General features: G+C 44.3%; 1 protein-coding gene across 5 annotated transcripts in view; it reads left to right on the forward strand.

The window, feature by feature from the left end:
• Nucleotides 1-18,951, forward strand: part of ZDHHC14 (zinc finger DHHC-type containing 14) — a 292,970-nt gene that overhangs the window by 157,337 nt on the left and 116,682 nt on the right. For 3 of the 5 annotated variants that reach the window (XM_027551932.1, XM_027551929.1, XM_027551931.1), the window contains exon 2: nucleotides 12,865-13,025. In XM_027551932.1, coding sequence (XP_027407733.1) covers nucleotides 12,865-13,025 — 161 coding nt within the window. Of the gene's footprint in view, nucleotides 1-12,864; nucleotides 13,038-18,951 lie in introns of all 5 variants that reach the window. The other 2 variants (XM_027551930.1, XM_027551928.1) reach the window with 1 other exon arrangement.

An 18,951-nucleotide genomic window follows, 5' to 3' on the forward strand; every position in this document is an offset into this window, starting at 1 on the left:
CGCTCAGTAGTGTCCAGCTATTTTGCAACCCCACAAACTGTAGCCTGCCAGGATGCTCTGACCATGGAATTCTCCAGGCAAGAATATTGGAGTGGGTTGCTATTCCCTTCTCCAGGGGATCTTCCTGACCCAGGGATTGAACCTGTGTTTCCTCCATTGGCAGGCGGACTCTTTACCACTGCACCACTTGGGATGCTCCTAGCTGGGTGGCCTGGGTAAAATTAGTGATGCTCTTAGGGCTTAGTTTCCTCATCTGTAAAATGGTCTCAGTAATACCAAGGTCAGAGTCTTTTTTCAGAGTGTACACGAAATTTAAAGTGAAGCTTTTTGAAGTGTAGATACTTGATCAAAAAAGGTAAATTTTCATCCTCTCCCTGCAGTCTCCTTGTCCGGCTGCTTGTTACTGTAAAAGCTGTGCAACCACGTCTGTGTTTCTAGCAAGAGCGGACCTTCCGACTTTATCAGTCTGTTCTGACCTTGTCTTCTGATGGGCAGGATAATTACATGGTGGGAGTCCTCCCCACCACTGGGGAAGAGACATGCATTTTTTTTTTTCTTTTAGTGCAAAAGCATTTTCTTTACAAAGGAGCATAGTCAATACTGCAGGCAGCATTTTGCTGGCGGAAACAGGCGTTGTCTGTCAATGAACATGAAGTGCTGCCCCTTTAGACCAGGGGAAGATTAAATCTGCAGCCCCCAATAGTAACCCCATATCCAAAAACTCCCAGTGAATGCCACATTGCTCTCTTTCCTACTAAACATGCGCACCTAAAGCTGTCTCTGCCTGATGGCCCCCAGCTTGGTGTCAAAAGGTTCATGGGCTTGCTAGTATGTTCACCTTATTTTGTGTTCATTTCTCTTCTTCCGTTGGGGGGAACTTTTTTTCTTAAACACATATGCCGCATTTTGCTTCTCCAGTCAAAAGAACTGTATTTCCATTTTATAGAAGTATTATGTACTATTTTTCAAATTATGGTTCCTCTACCATTGAAAATGGCATTATTTTTTGAGTTTATGAGTGAAATAGCTTAACCATCCAAACTCACACGCATCTCTCTCTAAATGGTTGGCTGCTTCTAACCTGTATTTATCCTCTATTATCTGCTTCTAAGAGGTTTGTGATGATGGGTATGTTAAAAACCACTCTTTGGTTCCTCTGCAACCTTAGGAAAATATTAAAAAGGAAGATTTACTTGGTAATTCATCTTCCTTTGCAAAAGGAGGAAGGTACCCTCTTTCTGTTCTGGTGATGGGGGGAAATTAACCATGACATCTGGGTGAAGAGAGCTTTAGCAGAGGAGGAGTGGGAGCATGCGGAAATGAGTGCCTGCTCGGCTCCATGTAAGATTTCTTTAACTTTTCAACCGCACAGCAGTCTGCTACAGATTGCCTTGCAGTTCACCACCCACAGCATGGATCCAGGTCTCTCGGGTCTGCTCTGATGACTATATCAAATTCAACTCAGCAAATGTTTGCAGAGTGGCTGCTCTGCAGCAACAAGTGTCTGGAGGCTGGGGATACAGCAGTGGCTAAACAACCTGCAAAGACCCCTCCTGCGGGGTTGCCCCTGTAATGGGGTCCAGTCTGGGCAGATCTGAGAAGGCTTCACCTCACCCCTTGTCAGTCAGCCATTTTCAATTTAGTTGCTTCGTGCTTGGTCATGTCTGACTCTTTGCGACCCCATGGACAGCAGGCTCCTCTGTGCATGGAATTTTTCAGGCTCGAGTGGGTTGCCATTTCCTGTTCCTGGGAATCCTACCAACCCGGAGATCAAACCTGTGTCTCTTGTACCTCCTGTATTGTGGGGTGGATTCTTTACAGCTGAGCCACTAGGGAAGCCCATGAAAGGCCTGGAAACTATAAATACAGTGAAGGGTTTGGGGGCTCCATGTCCTTGTTGATGTCCTTCCTATTTGGCAATCTAACTCCTACTTAGCCATCAACACCCCATCCAGAAAACCTTCTCCGAGTCTATCCAGGCCCACTGCACTGGTCCCCTTCACTTTCCCTTGTGTGCTCTGTTTATCTCTCACCTAACTTGCTGTTTTGTTTGTAGTTAACTCACTTGGGGTCTGTCTCTCTTACTGGAGAGTGAGCAGCTTGAGATCAGGGCTCTTGTCTTGATCTGTATCCATTCCAGGCATTTGGTCCAGAGTGTTGGCGTGTAGTGGGTCCTCAATAAAAATGTGTGAAGTGACTGAGTGAAGGAATGAATAATGCTCAGAGACATGGGATACCCACAGTATCCATGGTACTTGCTTTCTATCTTTTTTTAAATTAATTTGTTTTTTAATTGAAGGATAATTGCTTTACAGAATTGTGTTGGTTTCTGCCAAACATCAACATTTCTGCCAAACATCAGTACTCTCTTTCTTTGTAGATAGCTTCCCCAGTGGCGCTAGTGGTAAAGAATCTGTCTGCTAATGCAGGAGGCATAAGAGACATGGGTTCAATCCCTGGGTCAGGAAGATCCCCTGGAGGAGGGCATGGTAACCCACTCTAGAATTCTTACCTGGAAAATCCTTTGGACAGAGGAGCCGCAGGGCTACCATCCATGGAGTCACCAAGAGTCGGGCACGACTGAAGCAACATAGCACACACACACATCTTTGTAGAAACTTTCCAAAACTCACACAAAGGCCAAGGTATTCTGAGTTAGTACTTCTTTATAACACCCAAGACCATTTTCCACAACAGTAACTTCTGGACACTGGAGGGAGAGGACTTGGCCCAGCGTGACGGTCATGACAGAGGCCTCAGGAATGTATAAAACCTTGTTCTCTGCTTTACCAAACCTGGGAGGGCAACCGATGCCCTAGGGGTGGAGCTACTCAGAGCTGAAGCCCTGGGAATAGCAGGGCTATTCCCTGCTAGTAGGACGGAGGAGAAAACAGGCTGCACAAACAGCAATGATATGCCGAGTGGTACCCGCAGCGTCACACCCGAGGCATCCCTGGCCCACATCCCAGGAGAGTGCCTGATGCCCCGAGGGTCTCAGGACAGGAGGAAAAGGCTCTCTAATGTTCACCGTGCAGTCTCAAAAAAGGACAGGGCTTCTTCATCCCACATAGGTTTCCTTGAACACATGATGATTAAACTACTTTGAATTTAGTTGAAAATGTTCCTATGTTGAATTATCCGTTCCCCAATAATGCTTATAACTGAGATATCCAGCCTTTGGATGCAACTCCAAGAATATTGCCAGTGTTTGGGGACTGAATTTTCATAGCTTTTCAACCCTTCTCCTTCCCGAAGACCCCCTTCCCCTTCCTGCTCCCCTTGGACCCACCCCCGATCCAAGGAAAGAGAAAGGGAAAAGCCTTCGCTGAGTCTGAAGCTCTGGATCTGCAGAGGGTTTGCTGGGTGCCTGTGTTCCTGCCTCTCAGGCTTCTCTCAACTGCCTCTCTGAGGTCGTTTTTCTTCTTGTTCCTGTGACATAGGAACACCAGGGTGCAGTGTCTCTTCCTTTCATCTGTAAATGCGCAGTGTAAGGTAGAAATCTACAAGGATGGTGGAAGAACTTCGCAGTCACACTCCTGTGAGAAACAGCCTACAGACTAGGGCTGAGTCGGGAGGTAACTTGAGTTTCATATTCTTGAATGTACGATACCCCATACCTCACAACACACCTATCTGACGAGAGGCAACCTGCAGAAATCAAGGACTTTAGCCTTTTGAGGCTTTGATCTAACCTAGACCATGCCTTATTGTTGAGCATCTTTTCTATTGATCATTGGTTTTCTTAAAATCACAGATAGATTTTAATATTTTGTTAAACCTCCCATTCTTTTTCAGTTCCATGAGTATTTATACACTTACATTTTTTAAAAACAATTTTTTGGTTGCCCTGGGTCTTCACTGCTACAAGAACTTTTCTCTAGTTGCGGTGAGCGGGGACCACTCTTGGTTGCAATGCTCAGGCTTCCGATTGCAGTGGCTTCTCTTGTGGAGCACAGGCTCCCAGGGCCACGGGCTTCGGTAGTTGCAGCACATGGGCTCAGTAGTTGTGGCTCCCGGGCTCTAGAGCACAGGCTCAATAGTTGTGATACACACAGCTTAGTTGCTTCACAGCATGTGGGATCTTCTCGGATCAGGGATCGAACCTGTGTCTCCGCATTGGCAGGTAGATTTTTTTTTTAACCACTGAGCCACTAGGGAAGCCCTATCCACTTGCTTTGAATCATACATTTTTCCACTGCAAAAACAAGCCATGTTTGATTAAGAAATTTAAATTTCTTGGTCACAAGAGAAGCCACTGCATTGAGGAGCCTGCACACCACAGCTAGAGAGTAGCCCCTGCTCACCGCAACTAGAGAAAGCCCAAAGATGTAACCTATGGTTTCCTGGAGTTGGGTCCAGCACATAGTCTCTGAATAAATATCTGTTGAATGAACTGAAAACACAGGATAATAGGAAGTAGACTCGGGATGATCCTATTTTTGTTTCAAGCATACATTTATATTCATAATTGGAAGAATATACCCTAAAGTATGACCTTGTTTTCCACGGAGAAAAGTATGAGGGTGTTGAACCTGTGTCCCCTGAATCGGCAAGCAGATTCCTAACCACTGGCCCACCAGGGAAGTTCCTGACCTGCTGATTTCTTATGGGTTCTGGGAAGCACCGAAAACAAGATGATGGCGTTACTGTGGACATACTCCCTCTGAAAATGACACAAACAACCACATGAGTGAGGACTGTAGCGGATGTATGGCTGCCGTGCCTAGGTGATCCCGTTAGGTCATTAAAGAACCAGTTTGGGGAAAGAGATACTGACTTTCCTCCCCGTGATCCACACGGAAGCCTTTGGCTTCCCAGAATTTTGAATCAAATGCAAAATCATTTAACTGAAAAAGTTTGAAACACCACGATTTTCCCTAACCATCTCTTGTACATTCTCCATAGTAGATGGGAAAGGGGGCTGTTCACACACTGGGATTCGAAGCCTGTATTTTTAAACTAGGGCTCCCCCGGGTTCTGTGTCTATAAATAGACCTGTCTGGGTGGTCTGCGAGGCCCTGAATTAAGAATAATGACACTGCTTTTGTCACATGGGCACTCCACAGGCTTCAGGCGAGACTGTGCTGTACAGAACCTTGCCTGTTGGAACCACATATGGCCGGGAGGCCTGGGGAGAAAGCAGAGTCCTTAGTGACTGTCCTCTCCTCGGGAGAGAGAGCTTTACCACCTCTTCCCTTAATGAGCCTGGAAACCACTGCTCCTGATGAGAAGGCAGACGCAGCCTAATATAGAGATGATCCACGAGTCTCTGATGACACCGGGAGTCGTCCTCGCATTTCTACCTGGAGTTCTCCTCTCCCCATTCTTCCTCTCTGGGTTTAAGCTTTCCCTTCCAATCTCTTTGGTTTCTATTTTTTCCCTTTGGTCCCACGTCCATTTATTTCAACTCCCTCCTTCGTATAGCATTGGTAGATTCAGCACTACATGCAGTAGGTAAGAAGGGGCCTTCAAACAATGGGTGCAGCTGTGGGGTGTCTTGAAGGGGGTTGTTGTTGTTTTTCAGTCTCGACCGACTCTTTCGACCCCAGGGACTGCAGCACGCCAGGCTCCTCTGTCCTCCACTATCTCCTGGAGTTTGCTCAAACTCCCGTCCTTTGAGTCAGGGATGCTATCTAACCATCTCATCCTTGGCCTTCCCCTTCTCCTTTTGACTTCAATCTTTCCCAGCATCAGGATCTTTTGCACTGTATAAAATCATCTCTTTTTTTCCATTCTAGGCTTGTGAATGGATGTTATTTCTGAGTCCACTTCTTTTCTCTGTTTCCAACTAATGCGCTTATCTTTGCCCTGTAGTGCTACATTTATTTCTAAATACATGATTAAGGAACAAATCATAAAAGTAATGGTGTTTATGTCCCTGCCTATAAATGAAAAATAACATTTATTTTAGAATGACTCATATGAAAAGGAAAAAGATCGTTTTTATTACTACCCTCATAATGCTACTCTGTTATTATTTCAGACATCTGAGTCATTGGCTCAGATTATTTCATTTTATGATCATTTGCCTTAGCTATTTATTACTGAAATGCATTGCAATCAAAAGTCTGACATTTAAAATAATAGCTGAACTTTGTGATTTCTAAAATATGGAGACTTCCTTCATTAGAATGCAACATCAATAAAGCAAGGCCACATCCTCCTTGGTATCAGTTTTAATTGTGTGCCTCATTTCTGTGTATCAGTTCAGTTCAGTTCAGTTTCAGTCGCTCAGTCGTGTCTGACTCTTTGCAACCCCATGAATCGCAGCATGCCAGGCCTCCCTGTCCATCACCAACTCCCAGAGTTCACTCAGACTCACGTCCATCGAGACGATGATGCCATCCAGCCATCTCATCCTCTGTCGTCCCCTTCTCCTCCTGCCCCCAATCTCTCCCAGCATCAGAGTATTTTCCAATGAGTCAACTCTTTGCATGAGGTGGCCCAAGTATTGGAGTTTCAGCTTCAGCATCAGTCCTTCCAATGAACACCCAGGACTGATCTCCTTTAGGATGGACTTGTTGGATCTCCTTCTAGTCCAAGGGACTCTCAAGAGTCTTCTCCAACACCACAGTTCAAAAGCATCAATTCTTCGGCGCTCAGCTTTCTTCACAGTCCAACTCTCACATCCATACATAACCACTGGAAAAACCATAGCCTTGACTAGACGGACCTTTGTTGGCAAAGTAATGTCTCTGCTTTTCAAAGTGCTATCTAGATTGGTCATAACTTTCCTTCCAAGGAGTAAGCATCTTTTAATTTCATGACTGCAATCTCCATCTGCAGTGATTTTGGAGCCCAGAAAAATAAAGTCTGACACTGTTTCCACTGTTTCCCCATCTATTTCCCATGAAGTGATAGGACCAGATACCCTCATCTTAGTTTTCTAAATGTTGAGCTTTAAGCCAACTTTTTCACTCTCCACTTTCACTTTCATCAAGAGGCTCTTTAGTTCCTCTTCACTTTCTGCCATAAGGGTGGTGTCATCTGCATATCTGAAGTTATTGATATTTTTCCCGGCAATCTTGATTCCAGCTTGTGCTTCTTCCAGCCCAGCGTTTCTCATGATGTACTCTGCATATAAGTTAAATAAGCAGGGTGACAATATACAGCCTTGACATACTTCTTTTCCTATTTGGAACCAGTCTGTTGTTCCATGTCCAGTTCTAACTGTTGCTTCCTGATCTGCATATAGGTTTCTCAAGAGGCAAGAATAGTTATTCTTGTGTTTATGCTTTCATATGTACAGGACAGAACAAAAATGTCAAACGTAGGTCGTGTTGTAGTCAGGGGTCATGACCTACAGTAATGGGAATTTTTTTTTGTATGCGTATCCATTTGCCAGCAAAATATTAAAAGATGACTCAAATTGTTTTGCTATGGGAAAACATTCTCTACTTTTTTGTTGTTATTGTTATGTAACATTATTAATATTATATGTTTATTGTGTCTTTCTGCTCACCTTCCCATATTTCAAAGGGCCATTCACATTGACAGGTAGGTTCTACATCTATTATCAATTGCAAAAGATTTTCTTTGTTCCAAAGGCCACATGATCTTAATGTCTCTGTTACATCTTGTTAATATTGTTTCACTTTGTTTTATTTTTGTTTTCAAGTAAAGCTAATCTCCCAAAGAATGTCCTATGAGGAAACAGAGAGCCCTAAACACCCAATAATGAACTCCAGATTTCTTATGTGAAATGTTTAAGACATTAGTTTAGTTCCAGGATTTTAACACAAAGTATCAATTTTAACCACCAGTAAATTCTAACCTGAGAGCCATTCTCTAAATAGAAGTATAGAATTAATGAGACTATTGATTCTGGAAAGGTCAGTATCTGTTTGATGGTAAAATAATTTTGTCATGTGTGCTAAGTCGCTTCAGTCATGTTGAACTCTCCACGACCTCTATGGGATTCTCCAAGCAAGAATACTGGAGTGGCTTGCCATGCCCTTCTCTAGGGCATCTTCCCTACCCAGAGATCAAACCCAGGTCTCCTGCATTGCAGGCAGATTCTTTACCATCTGAGCCAGTAGAGAATACATTAATTGCATAGTCTCAGATAATATAGCACCTAGAAAATGGCTGTATCCTTCATGTATAGACATCAAATACAAATAATTCTTTTTCTTAAAGATTTGAGAAGATTGCTATTAGAACTGAAAAAATTCCCTGTAATCTTTTTTCAGTGCTATATGGTCTAATTATTACCTGGAAGGACCTTTCTTTACCTCTGTTGTAGAGTGAGTTGACAGTTTGTAGTAGATATTTAATCATCATGTCTAAAGGCAAACAGCTCACTGATGTATATCATAGGAGCGAGATTATTATACAAACTTTTCATCATGATAGCCTTTGTTTTGTCTGGTGCTAAATTAACTCATTTCTTTTATGTTATGAAAATGCATGCTTTCAGATTCTTTTTTTTCCCCTCCTGCCACTTTCTCATTGAGCTTTATGAAGACAAAGATGTTTGTAGCCGGTTACCCACCCAGCTCTGGGTTGTATGTAGGTCACAATTCTTCAGACCGAGAGAGAGGACTCCATTTGGCGTTTATATCTTTGGCAGCTGCACCCTCGTCTTGTATCCGATCCAGGCCCTCGGGGGAAGGCGTCTTCCTCATCACAGATGGCTCTCAGAATTGGAGAGCCCAGCCACGGTTGCTCAGAAATGTGAAGAGCCGTTTTCAAGTTGTCTGAGCTCGAGCTAAGGATTTTCTTTGCCTCTCACAGTGCTTCAGCTATTAGGTCGCGCCAGCGGCTATGGGTTGGCTGAGATTTTCCCATCGGTCTTAGCTCCTCCTGGGGGTTTGGTGATCACCGTCCTGAGCTGGGTCTGCTTATTCCTGAGTCTGCACCAGCAGGACTGCAGATGCTCTCGGCTTTTTCTGAACAGCAGCTTGAAGGTGTCAGTGTAGCCCTGATCTCCTTGTTTGCTTGGGGATCTGAATTCTTTTATACAAAGCCATGCCCAAGACTTCAGTGAGTAACCGAACGTTGTCCTTTGAAATACAGAGAGCGCCTGCTACCAACATATGGTGCTTCATCTGCTAGAACTTTAGAGAGTGTTGCACAGACTCAGCTCAGGTGCAGTCCTGTCTTTTCTTATGGGCAGAAGCATCCTAGACAGGACAGATCCTTAGCACCCGTTTGAAGGAGGTTCTAACAAGCTTAGAAGAGAGAGAAGCAAGTTCTGGACACAGAGTACATTGTGATCTTGATGGTATGGCTGACTTGACTTCCCTGCAATTTTCTCTATAACTATAAAATTCAGTGAATAGGTCCCATTCATTCAACTACTCAACAAATACTTGTCAAATACCTACCCTATGTGAGGCATCATGCCCAGTGCTATGAAGGACACACGCTGACCAGGGCCCAGTCCACCCTCGGGAATTCCAGTCCAGTGAGGTTCATGACGCATGTCCACAAACAGGCACAAGTACCCCATCGCGAGAAACAAACAAAGATACTAGGGAAGTTTACAAAAAGAAACCAGTTCTTTGGCTTGGGGGTAAGCCAAGAAAATCTTGTCACCAGGTCTTTATGGAAACTTGAAAGTTGGGGAGGCTTTAACACGGTGAGATGGGGGTGGGGGTGCTCCAGACACCAGGGCTGGGTCACAGGCCCATCTGGGAAGGTGGAGACGACAGGAGGCCTCCAGAGTCATCAACCTGGAGACATGGCTGGGTGGCCCTGCATACAGTGCCCTTGGGACAAGAAACCATTTAGGACATGGCTTACTCACTAACAGGGCTTCCCTGGTGGCTCAGCGGTAAAACTACCTGCAGTGCAGGACACCCAGATTCGATCCTGGATTGGGAAGAGCCTCTGGAGGAGGAAATGGCAACCCACTCCAGTATTCTGGCCTGGAAAATCCCATGGACAGAGGAGCCTGGCGGGCTACAGTCCATGGGATCGCAAAGAGTTGGACACGACTCAGCGACTAACATGTTGACTTTGACTTGACTTACTCGTTAATGACATCTTGCTCTGGGAAGGCATACCTTTACAACTATGAACAGGCAACCTCTGAGGTCAACCAAGTTACATTTCAGAACCAAAAGGGAAAAACAAAAATACTGAAGATCCACTAAATCTCCTTCACGGGAGGGTTCTGACAGCACTCAAGTCTCCATCCTTGGAGAGGCCAATGGAGCTAAATAAACTCCATCCCTAAAAGCTCAAGGTGGGTCCCATCCTGTGGACTGGTCATCCAGGTCACATTGCCCAGCTATGACCTGGGTGCAGCTGCTGAACAACTGTTCCGGTTGCTTCTTATTCAAACTCATCAATAATGAGAAAGAGGAGAAGGTTGGGCTGTTGTATTCTCTGCCCTTATTCAAACAGCCATTCATTTGTTGAATTCTGAATTTAAATTCTAGAAAAATCCTCTCAACACAATTGATCATTTTTATAACCATTTTATTAAAAAAAAAAAGAGGTATACCTAGAGTAGGTTCTTTTAGACTAAAAATATTTTTGACTAATCTATATAAACCGAAATGTATTAGTATCAGGGGTCAGTTTTATGCCTTCAGTAACGGACTGTGTTTATTTCTTTTCTAAAAAAAATCCTTTTATTCTATATTGCTGGATAGCCAGCAATTAATAATAATTAATAATCTTGTGATAGTTTCAGGTGAACAGCAAAGGGACTCAGCCATGCATATACATGTCTCCATTCTCCCCCAAACTCCCCTCCTTGAACTGTGTTGATTTCTGATTGTGGTACACTAGCCTGGTGGGCTGCCGTCTATGGGGTCGCACAGAGTTGGACACGACTGAAGCAACTTAGCAGCAGCAGCAGCAGCACATTTTCAAGGCTTAACACAACTTCAGGTGGCTTTTTATATGACAATAAGAGGAACAAAGATAAAGCCATATTTATGACACAAATGCTTTTTAATGATCTTTAGAGCCTGAGTTCCTTGCTATTAACTTGATTGACATCACAGTCAGAGATTTAATCAATAGCCTTGCAGCAATTGATATTTATCACCAGCTCTTCACAGACGCTCCATGTCAGAGTCTGCACATGCTCCATTTACCGTAATGGACATGCCCTGAGAAGGTGTTTATTTCTGTAGCCCACGGCACTGCACCATATCCCAGAGCTGGGCCACAGTCCGGTGTGAAGATTTCAGTGCAGTATTAAATGATTGTCACTTTATATTTAATCTCTGAAGGGGAGATGGTCATTTCATGACAGTCCCCTGGGACTGAGACCCATGCTCCTCTCTTAAGCAAAGCTTTCCAACCCTTTCTCTTCTAGCTCCCTCTCTTTGTTTGGGGTTGAGTGTCTGAAGAGCCTCCCCTGGTGAGGCAGACCATCTAGGAGGCACTTTGCACTCTGGGTGTTACGACTCTGTGAGTCCGTGAGGTGTTCCTTGATGCCACGGTGTTCCTAAATGTGGTGACAACAGACTGACCATGGTCCCTGCGGGGCTCATCCTTCACTGGGCTCCAGGCACCAGGCTGGTCTTCACTCTGCCTCTCAACACCTCCATGGAGTCAAGGGTCAATGACGGTGGGTCAGGGCAGTGCTTAAAGCTGCCTTGGCTCCTGGGTCCCTGGAGCTGGCTGGCATAGATGTCCGTCTGTCGCAAGGGCACCTCTCCCCAACTCATCAAGACCCTGCTGCGTGTCAGTGCATTCACTGGGGACAGTGAAGGGGGCTTGAGAGTCAACTTGGGCCCTGTTTATCCATTGGTAGCTCATCTTCTTCTGGAAGGGCATGTTCAGTTCAGTTCATTTGCTCAGTCGTGTCCAACTCTGCGACCCTATGGACTGCAGTTCACCAGGCCTCCCTGTCCATCACCAGCTCCTGGAGTTTACCCAAAGTCATGTCCATTGAGTTGGTGATGCCATCCAACCATCTCATCCTCTGTCATCCCCTTCTCCTCCTATTTTCAATCTTTCCCAGCATCAGGGTCTTTTCTAGTGAGTCAGTTCTTCGAATCACATGGCCAAAGTATTGGGGTTTCAGCTTCAGCATCAGTCCTTCCAATGAACACCCAGAACTGATCTCCTTTAGGATGGACTGGTTGGATCTCCTTCCAGTCCAAGGGACTCTCAAGAGTCTTCTCCAACACCACAGTTCAAAAGCATCAATTCTTCGGTGCTCAGCATTCTTTATGGTCCAACTCTCACATCCATACATGACTACTGGAAAAACCATAGCTTTGACTAGATGGACCTTTGTTGGCAAAGTAATGTCTCTGCTTTGTAATATGCTGTCTAGGTTGGTCATAGCTTTCTGCCCGCCTACATCCTTTTAGTCCTTTTGGGAAACTGGTCCACCAGTACGTTTCCATATCTCATTAACGTCTTTTGGATAGATTAGGTCCAAAATGTTGAAAAAATACTTTCTTGTCTTTTGAGGGTGGCTTGCAGTTCTCTGCATTCTGTGCCCTAAGCTGTCTGACCCAGAGAGGAAAGACCGGGTCTGATGAAAATTGGTTCTAAGCCAGTGTCTCCTGTGTTAACACGATTCCAGGACTGGGTGGAGAATCATGTAATTCATGTGCCATGTTTCCAACACAAAGGGTGCAAGCTCTGTGCATCTTACATCGATTATACAAGCAGGATTATTTTCATTTTTCTGCCAGTGTTTTTCCGAGCAGCCAAGGGTTATCTTAGCTGAGAAGGGAGGGTTAAACTGTCCACGAGAGAGAACTGCAGACCTCCCCAAATGTAGATATTTAACACAGATGAATTTTTAATGGAAATCAATTTTGCTTCTCAAAAAAAAAAAAAGCCTATAGGTTCTTGGAAAACACAGACTGCTTACTGTTGATTACTGACATTGTATTTCCTCTCTTTCTCCCCTCCCTTTCTGCTTCCCCCACCTGTTGGCAGCTGCCCGTACCTAGCAGTGAAAATCACTCCCGCCATCCCGGTGGTCGGTGGCATCTTGTTCTTCTTTGTGATGGGGACCCTGCTGCGCACCAGCTTCAGTGACCCTGGCGTCCTTCCACGAGCCACGCCTGATGAAGCCGCCGACCTGGAAAGGCAAATAGGTAACCCTGAAGGTCCGCCCTTAGCCTGTCTGTGGTCACTGCCCACCTGTGCTCAGCCCCAGTGCGGGAGGATGGGTGAGGAGCCCTTGCAGGAGGGGCTGAGTCCCTGGGGAGGAGTCCCGATGTCTTCATTCACTTGGCCCGAGGATGACCTGAGTAGGAGGTGGGATGGAAAGTGGTTGGAGGTAAGGCCGAGGGACTGGTGCGCTGGAGTTGGGCTGGTGGTACCGGCAGGCAGGCCACCACCAGCCAGGCTCTCTGAAATCCGAGTGTCTGAGTCCGCTCTGAGAAGGCGCCTGCAGAAGGCACTGCTGTGAAAGCTGTGGTTCTTGGTGGCTGCTCTTTCCTCTGCTTTCTAGAATATCAAGCGGGAAAGGTTACACCTTAGACTCTGTCCTATTTATCCAGCCTGGGCTCCAGGATTTCTTTATTAAGGTTTGACAAAGATAATATATTTCTGATATATATTGAGATGAATGGCTTTATTTTTCCTTAGATATTGGAAAGCCCGGGATTAAAAACTTACAGCAATCCATTTTAAAGATATTAAAAAACCAATCCCTATCCCTCATACAAAGAACCCTTAAAATCTCTTTTTTAATTAAAAAGAGAGCTCCCGCTTGCTCTTAAAAGTTTGCCTTTGTGAATGTGTAGCTTTGCCGTGGTGCAGCAATCATTTGGCAAGCGTGGCAGGGGCAGTGTGGTGTCTCAGTGTGAATGTGAAGGTTAGGTGTGAAAAATCACTCGACAGAAATAGTTCTCTCCCAGTGGGCGTCCCTTCCCAGCCCACTTGGCTGAAAGACCCTCACTTTCCATCGTGTAAAGTGGTACAATTAGGGTCTTGAAAAACAGTGCCTCTCTGGTTCACTTCCCCAAATGCTGAAGCACAGTCATGGCCTTCTCTGAGCATCTGCCTTCATCCTTCATCCTTGGGAGTGGAGCAGTAGAGGGGTCAATAATGGGAGTGTGTGTGAGTTTTCTGCTGGGCTGCAGACAGCTTCTTCTGTCCTGGGGTAGTAAAGTAGGGAGACAATCTCTTTCTTAGCCACCACGTATTGAGATTTGAATACAGGGCAATAATCTATAGTGTAAAGCCTTTGGAGCCCAAGAAGATAAAATCTGTCACTGCTTCCACTTTTTCCACTTCTATTAATATTTGCCATGACATGATGGGAGTGGGTGCCATGATCTTAGTTTTTGTAATGTTGAATTTCAGGCCAGGTTTTTCACTCTCCTTTTTCACCCTCATCAAGAGGCTGCATTTATATAGCTCATCAATAATTTGTAAAGGCCACCCATGATGATCATTGAATTTGATCACATCCCGGAAATTTTGTGAGGAAGACTTTATTATTACACCCATTTTACAAATAAGAAAACAAAACCCCAAGGAGTTAGATGGAAGAAGATAGCAGAGCCAGACCCTTCAACCCAGGTCCCTTGGATCTCAATCCTAGTTCTTTAGTTCATGTCATAAGGAAGAGAGAGAGGCCAGGGCCCAGTTTCCTGCAGGGACTAGGCTGGAGCCTGTAGACAGTGCTTAGTCTATGCCTGTGTCACTTCTGCATGAGCTTAAAACTGCTACTGATGCAGTAGGCAGAGAGCCCAGCTCCCACACTGGCCGTTAAGCATTTTCCTGCTGTGATCCTGTTTTCTCTCCCACCTCCCCATTAGTGCTGGGAGCATCTGAAGAAGCAGCAAGATCAGGATTTTTTTTTTTTTTTTTTTTTTTGTCTTTCTTACAAAGCATATAATAAAGAGTGCCATCAAAATTCTCTATTATAAATGCAGATTCTAAGAGACATTGAGTTTCCATTATTAATATTGAAGAAGTTGAATGATTCATTAAAATGCAATTTTCTTGTTGTTTCGTTTTCTTAAAGTTGATAACCTCAGAGCAGTATTTTTCAACATACTTTTCCATATAAGCCATTTTTAAAACCCAGCTCTGGCCGCATGCCCCTTCCCCCCAGAAACACAGATTGTGTGAGAGATGAAACCAGATTTCGTTTCCTGTGAAGGAGAGAAAAGGAGCTTTAGAGACAAGCTTTGGAGTGGCAGAAATCAGTAGCCCGATACATCCTTCCCCAAAGGCAATTAGATGAAACATTATAGATAAGATGAGACAAAGTAGTCAGAAATAGTCATTTCATGGCTCTGGAATCCAGCTGTATTAAGGAGCAGTTATTCATGAAAAACTGATGAACTTCGGGGCAGAACAGTGGGAGTCTGTGACAGTCCCTCTGGGACCACTGTCATCCCCAGCCTGCGTTCCGAAGGTGAGGAAGCTCCATGTGGATACCACGCACCCTGCCGTGTCCTTATCTGAGGGGCTGACTCGTGTGAATTTCCAGGTGGCGCTAGTGGTAAAGAACCCGCCTGCCGGAGCAGGAGATGTAAGAGACTTGGGTTCAATCCTGGGTAGGAAAGATCCCACGGAAGAGGAAATGACAACCCACTCCAGTATTCTCTCCTGGAGAATCCCATGGACAGAGGAGCTTAGCAGGTTACAGTCAATGGGGTCACAAAGAGTTGGACACACTGAGGCGACTTAGCACGAGGCATGCATGGAAAAAACCTAGAAACTGAAACTTTCACCTTAAGAACTAGAAAAGGCAGAGCAAACTGAACTCAAAGCAATTAGTAGGAAGGAAATGGTAACGTTGAGAGTGGAAATCAGTGAAATAGAACAGGCAAAACAACAGAGGAAATCAGTGAGCCCCAAAATTAGTCCTTTGAGAAGATCAACAAAATTGACAAAACTTCAGCTACTCCCCTGACTCCCCCTCCAAAAAGAAGACAAGGAGAAAGAGAGAAGATACAAATTACCAAAATTAGCAATAAAAAGCAGAGGTGTCACCATTAAACCTAGAAAAATTAAGAGGATTTTGATTTTATGCTACAAATTTAGACAATTTAGATGAATGGACAAATTCTTAGAAAGCCACAGTTACCAAAAAAAAAAAAAAATGCTCAAGAAATAAAAAATCTGAAAAAAACACCACATAGCAAGTAAAGAAACTGGTTGTCCATATTTGGATTCATTTGAATCCAAGGATTAATTTGAATCCTTCCTTTAGGCCATACACAAAATTTTAATTTAAAATGGATAATAGACCTAAATATAAGAGCTAAAATGATAAAACTTCTGAAGGAAATGCAGAGAAAATTTTCCTGACCTTGTATTAGGCAGAGTGCTTAGATAGGACACCAAAAGCAGGATCTGTAATTTTTAAAAGGTGATAAATTGAATTTCATCAAATTTAAAAGTTTTGTGTTTCAAAAGATACCATTAAGAAAATGAAAAGACAAGCTACAGATTGGGAGAAAATAGTCATGAATCCTATATCTGATAAAATATCTTATACTGTATCTAGAACATATTAAGATCTCTTACAACACAATAAGCAGACAAACAACCCATATACAAATGGGTAAAGAATCCAACAGACATTTTTCCAAAGAAGATGTATGAATGACCAATAAGTACATGAAAACATCCTCAGCATCTTTAATTATTCAGTTCATTTCAGTTCAGTCGCTCAGTCATGTCCGACTCTTTGCGACCCCGTGAATCGCAGCACGCCAGGCCTCCCTGTCCATCACCAACTCCCGGAGTTCACTCAGACTCACGTCCATCGAGTCAGTGATGCCATCCAGCCATCTCATCCTCTGCCGTCCCCTTCTCCTCCTGCCCCCAATCCCTCCCAGCATCAGAGTCTTTTCCAATGAGTCAGCTCTTCGCGTGAGGTGGCCAAAGTACTGGAGTTTCAGCTTTAATTATTAGGGAAATGCAAATCAAAGCCATAAAGACATACCACTTGGCACCCGCTAAAATGGTTCCAACCAAAAGAGACTGACAATGTTGGTGAGGATATGGAGAAATTGGAACCCTCATGCATTACAGGTTGGGGTGTGAAATGGTGCCACCACTTTGGAAAATACTTCCTCAAAATTCCTCAAGAAGTTAAAGTCACCATATGACCCAGCAGTTCTATCCTACGTATATATCCAAGAGAAATGAAACACGTGTCCTTGTATGTGCCTTATATCTAGTAGCCTAAACCTGGAAATAACCCAAATGTCCGTTGGCAGGTAAACTCATGAGCAATATGAGGTCAGTCCACATAATAGAATGTTATTAAGTGGTAAAATAGAGCAAAGTGTCGACACAGGCTCCGACTTGGATAAACCTTAAAAATACTATGACAGTAAGGGAAAGAAACCGAATCCGAAGACTGTAGATTGTGTGATTCCAGTTAGATGAAGTGTCCAGAAAGGGCAAACTTTTAGAGACAGCAGATCAGGGATTGCCCAGGCTGGGGATAGGACTGAGGGCTGACCACACACGGACTTGAGAGAATTTGTCGGGGGAGAATGAAAATGGTCCAGAACTGGATTGTGGTGATGGTTGCATAATCTAATAAACTGACTAATGATTATTGTATTGTACACTTACAATGGGTAACTGTAACGTAAGCTAGCTTATACCGCAATAAGGCTGTCTAAAATAAAAGGGAAGAAGAGAGGAAAGGAGAGAGGAGGAGGGTGGAGGGAAAGAAAGAAGGCTCTCCCATCCTCTGGGTGTGTGACTTTAGGCTAGTTGTACACTTTTTAAATCTCATCCTACCATATTCTTAACTTTAACATGGAAATGTTAAATGTTAGTTGCTCAGTCGAATCCAACTCTTTGCTACCCCATGAACTGTAGCCCACCAGGCTCCTCTGTCCATGGAATTCTCCATACAAGAATACTGGAGTGGGTTGCCATTCCCTTCTCCAGCGAATCTTTCTGACCCAGGGATCAAACCTGTGTCTCTTATGTCTCCTGCATTGGCAGGCAGGTTCTTTACCACTTAGTGCCACCTGGGAAGCCCCTTAAGATGGGAATAAGAACCCATAGCCTGTGAGGTTCTTGTCAGGATTGGCTCATGAAATGCTAGAATCTTTCAAGAAAAATTGTCCTCTTTCCCCACTCGGATCTCTCGTCACCTTCTACAAACATAGATTCTCATAAAAAACGAGCTGCTTTGTGATGGAAATAAACAGCAGAGCTAGGCTAATGCTTTGTAAGAATTCCTCCCATATATCACATGGCTGTGGAAAATAAGATGATGTTTCAATGAAATCTTAGCACATTTATTTCATGCTCTCTAAAGAAGCAAAACACGAGATTTGGAAACTTTTTATTATTAGAGCTATTGATTCCAATTATCCATTGTATTCCTCTGAGTGTAGAAGCCCAGAATAGACCCTTGAAACCAGCCGTCTGAGGAACTGATTGAAGATTTGCCAAAAATCTGAACAACATTCCCCGTCCTCAGATTTCTGGAGGGGAGTGGGTGGCGAGGCAGAGGCTGTGTGTCTCAGTCTGTTCCAAGTCTGAGGAAATGCCTTACACTTCTTTCTTCTGAAAGAGCTTTCCCAATAACTCATGCTGCCCCTGAAAAGACAGTGAAGAATGGCATTGGGGTCCAGGCAGTGGGGTCATTGAAGTCCTGCTTGGCAGCTTTACAGTTTGGGAAACTCTGTTCTTTGATTCCACTCAGGATTGACCATATACTAAGCAACTGATTTGGGGGCTAGAAAAAAATTATGATACCACATGCACAGGCTCCAAGCCTTTCATTTCAATTACCTTTCCAGGGATTAAAAATAGGGGGAAGGGGCTGCTCTCCCTCCCGTCTTCCATTCCACGTGCATCTCGCCCCGTCCCCTCCAGCATCCTGAGGATCAGGGGAGGCAGTCATGAACTCAAACGTGCAGTCCTCCCGTTGGGCTCCAAAAACAAGGCTAGTTATTGAGGTAACTCTCGCCCTGTGTCATGGTAACCCTGACATCAGTAAGTGATATCATGGCGGCTTGCTGAGGGTGGAATGAGATCAAAGGAAGCTGGCTGGCCCTTAAAATCACCTGGGCTGCAGTA

Source organism: Bos indicus x Bos taurus, chromosome 9 (genome assembly GCF_003369695.1).
Source record: "Bos indicus x Bos taurus breed Angus x Brahman F1 hybrid chromosome 9, Bos_hybrid_MaternalHap_v2.0, whole genome shotgun sequence".
Taxonomy (NCBI): Eukaryota; Metazoa; Chordata; class Mammalia; order Artiodactyla; family Bovidae; genus Bos; species Bos indicus x Bos taurus.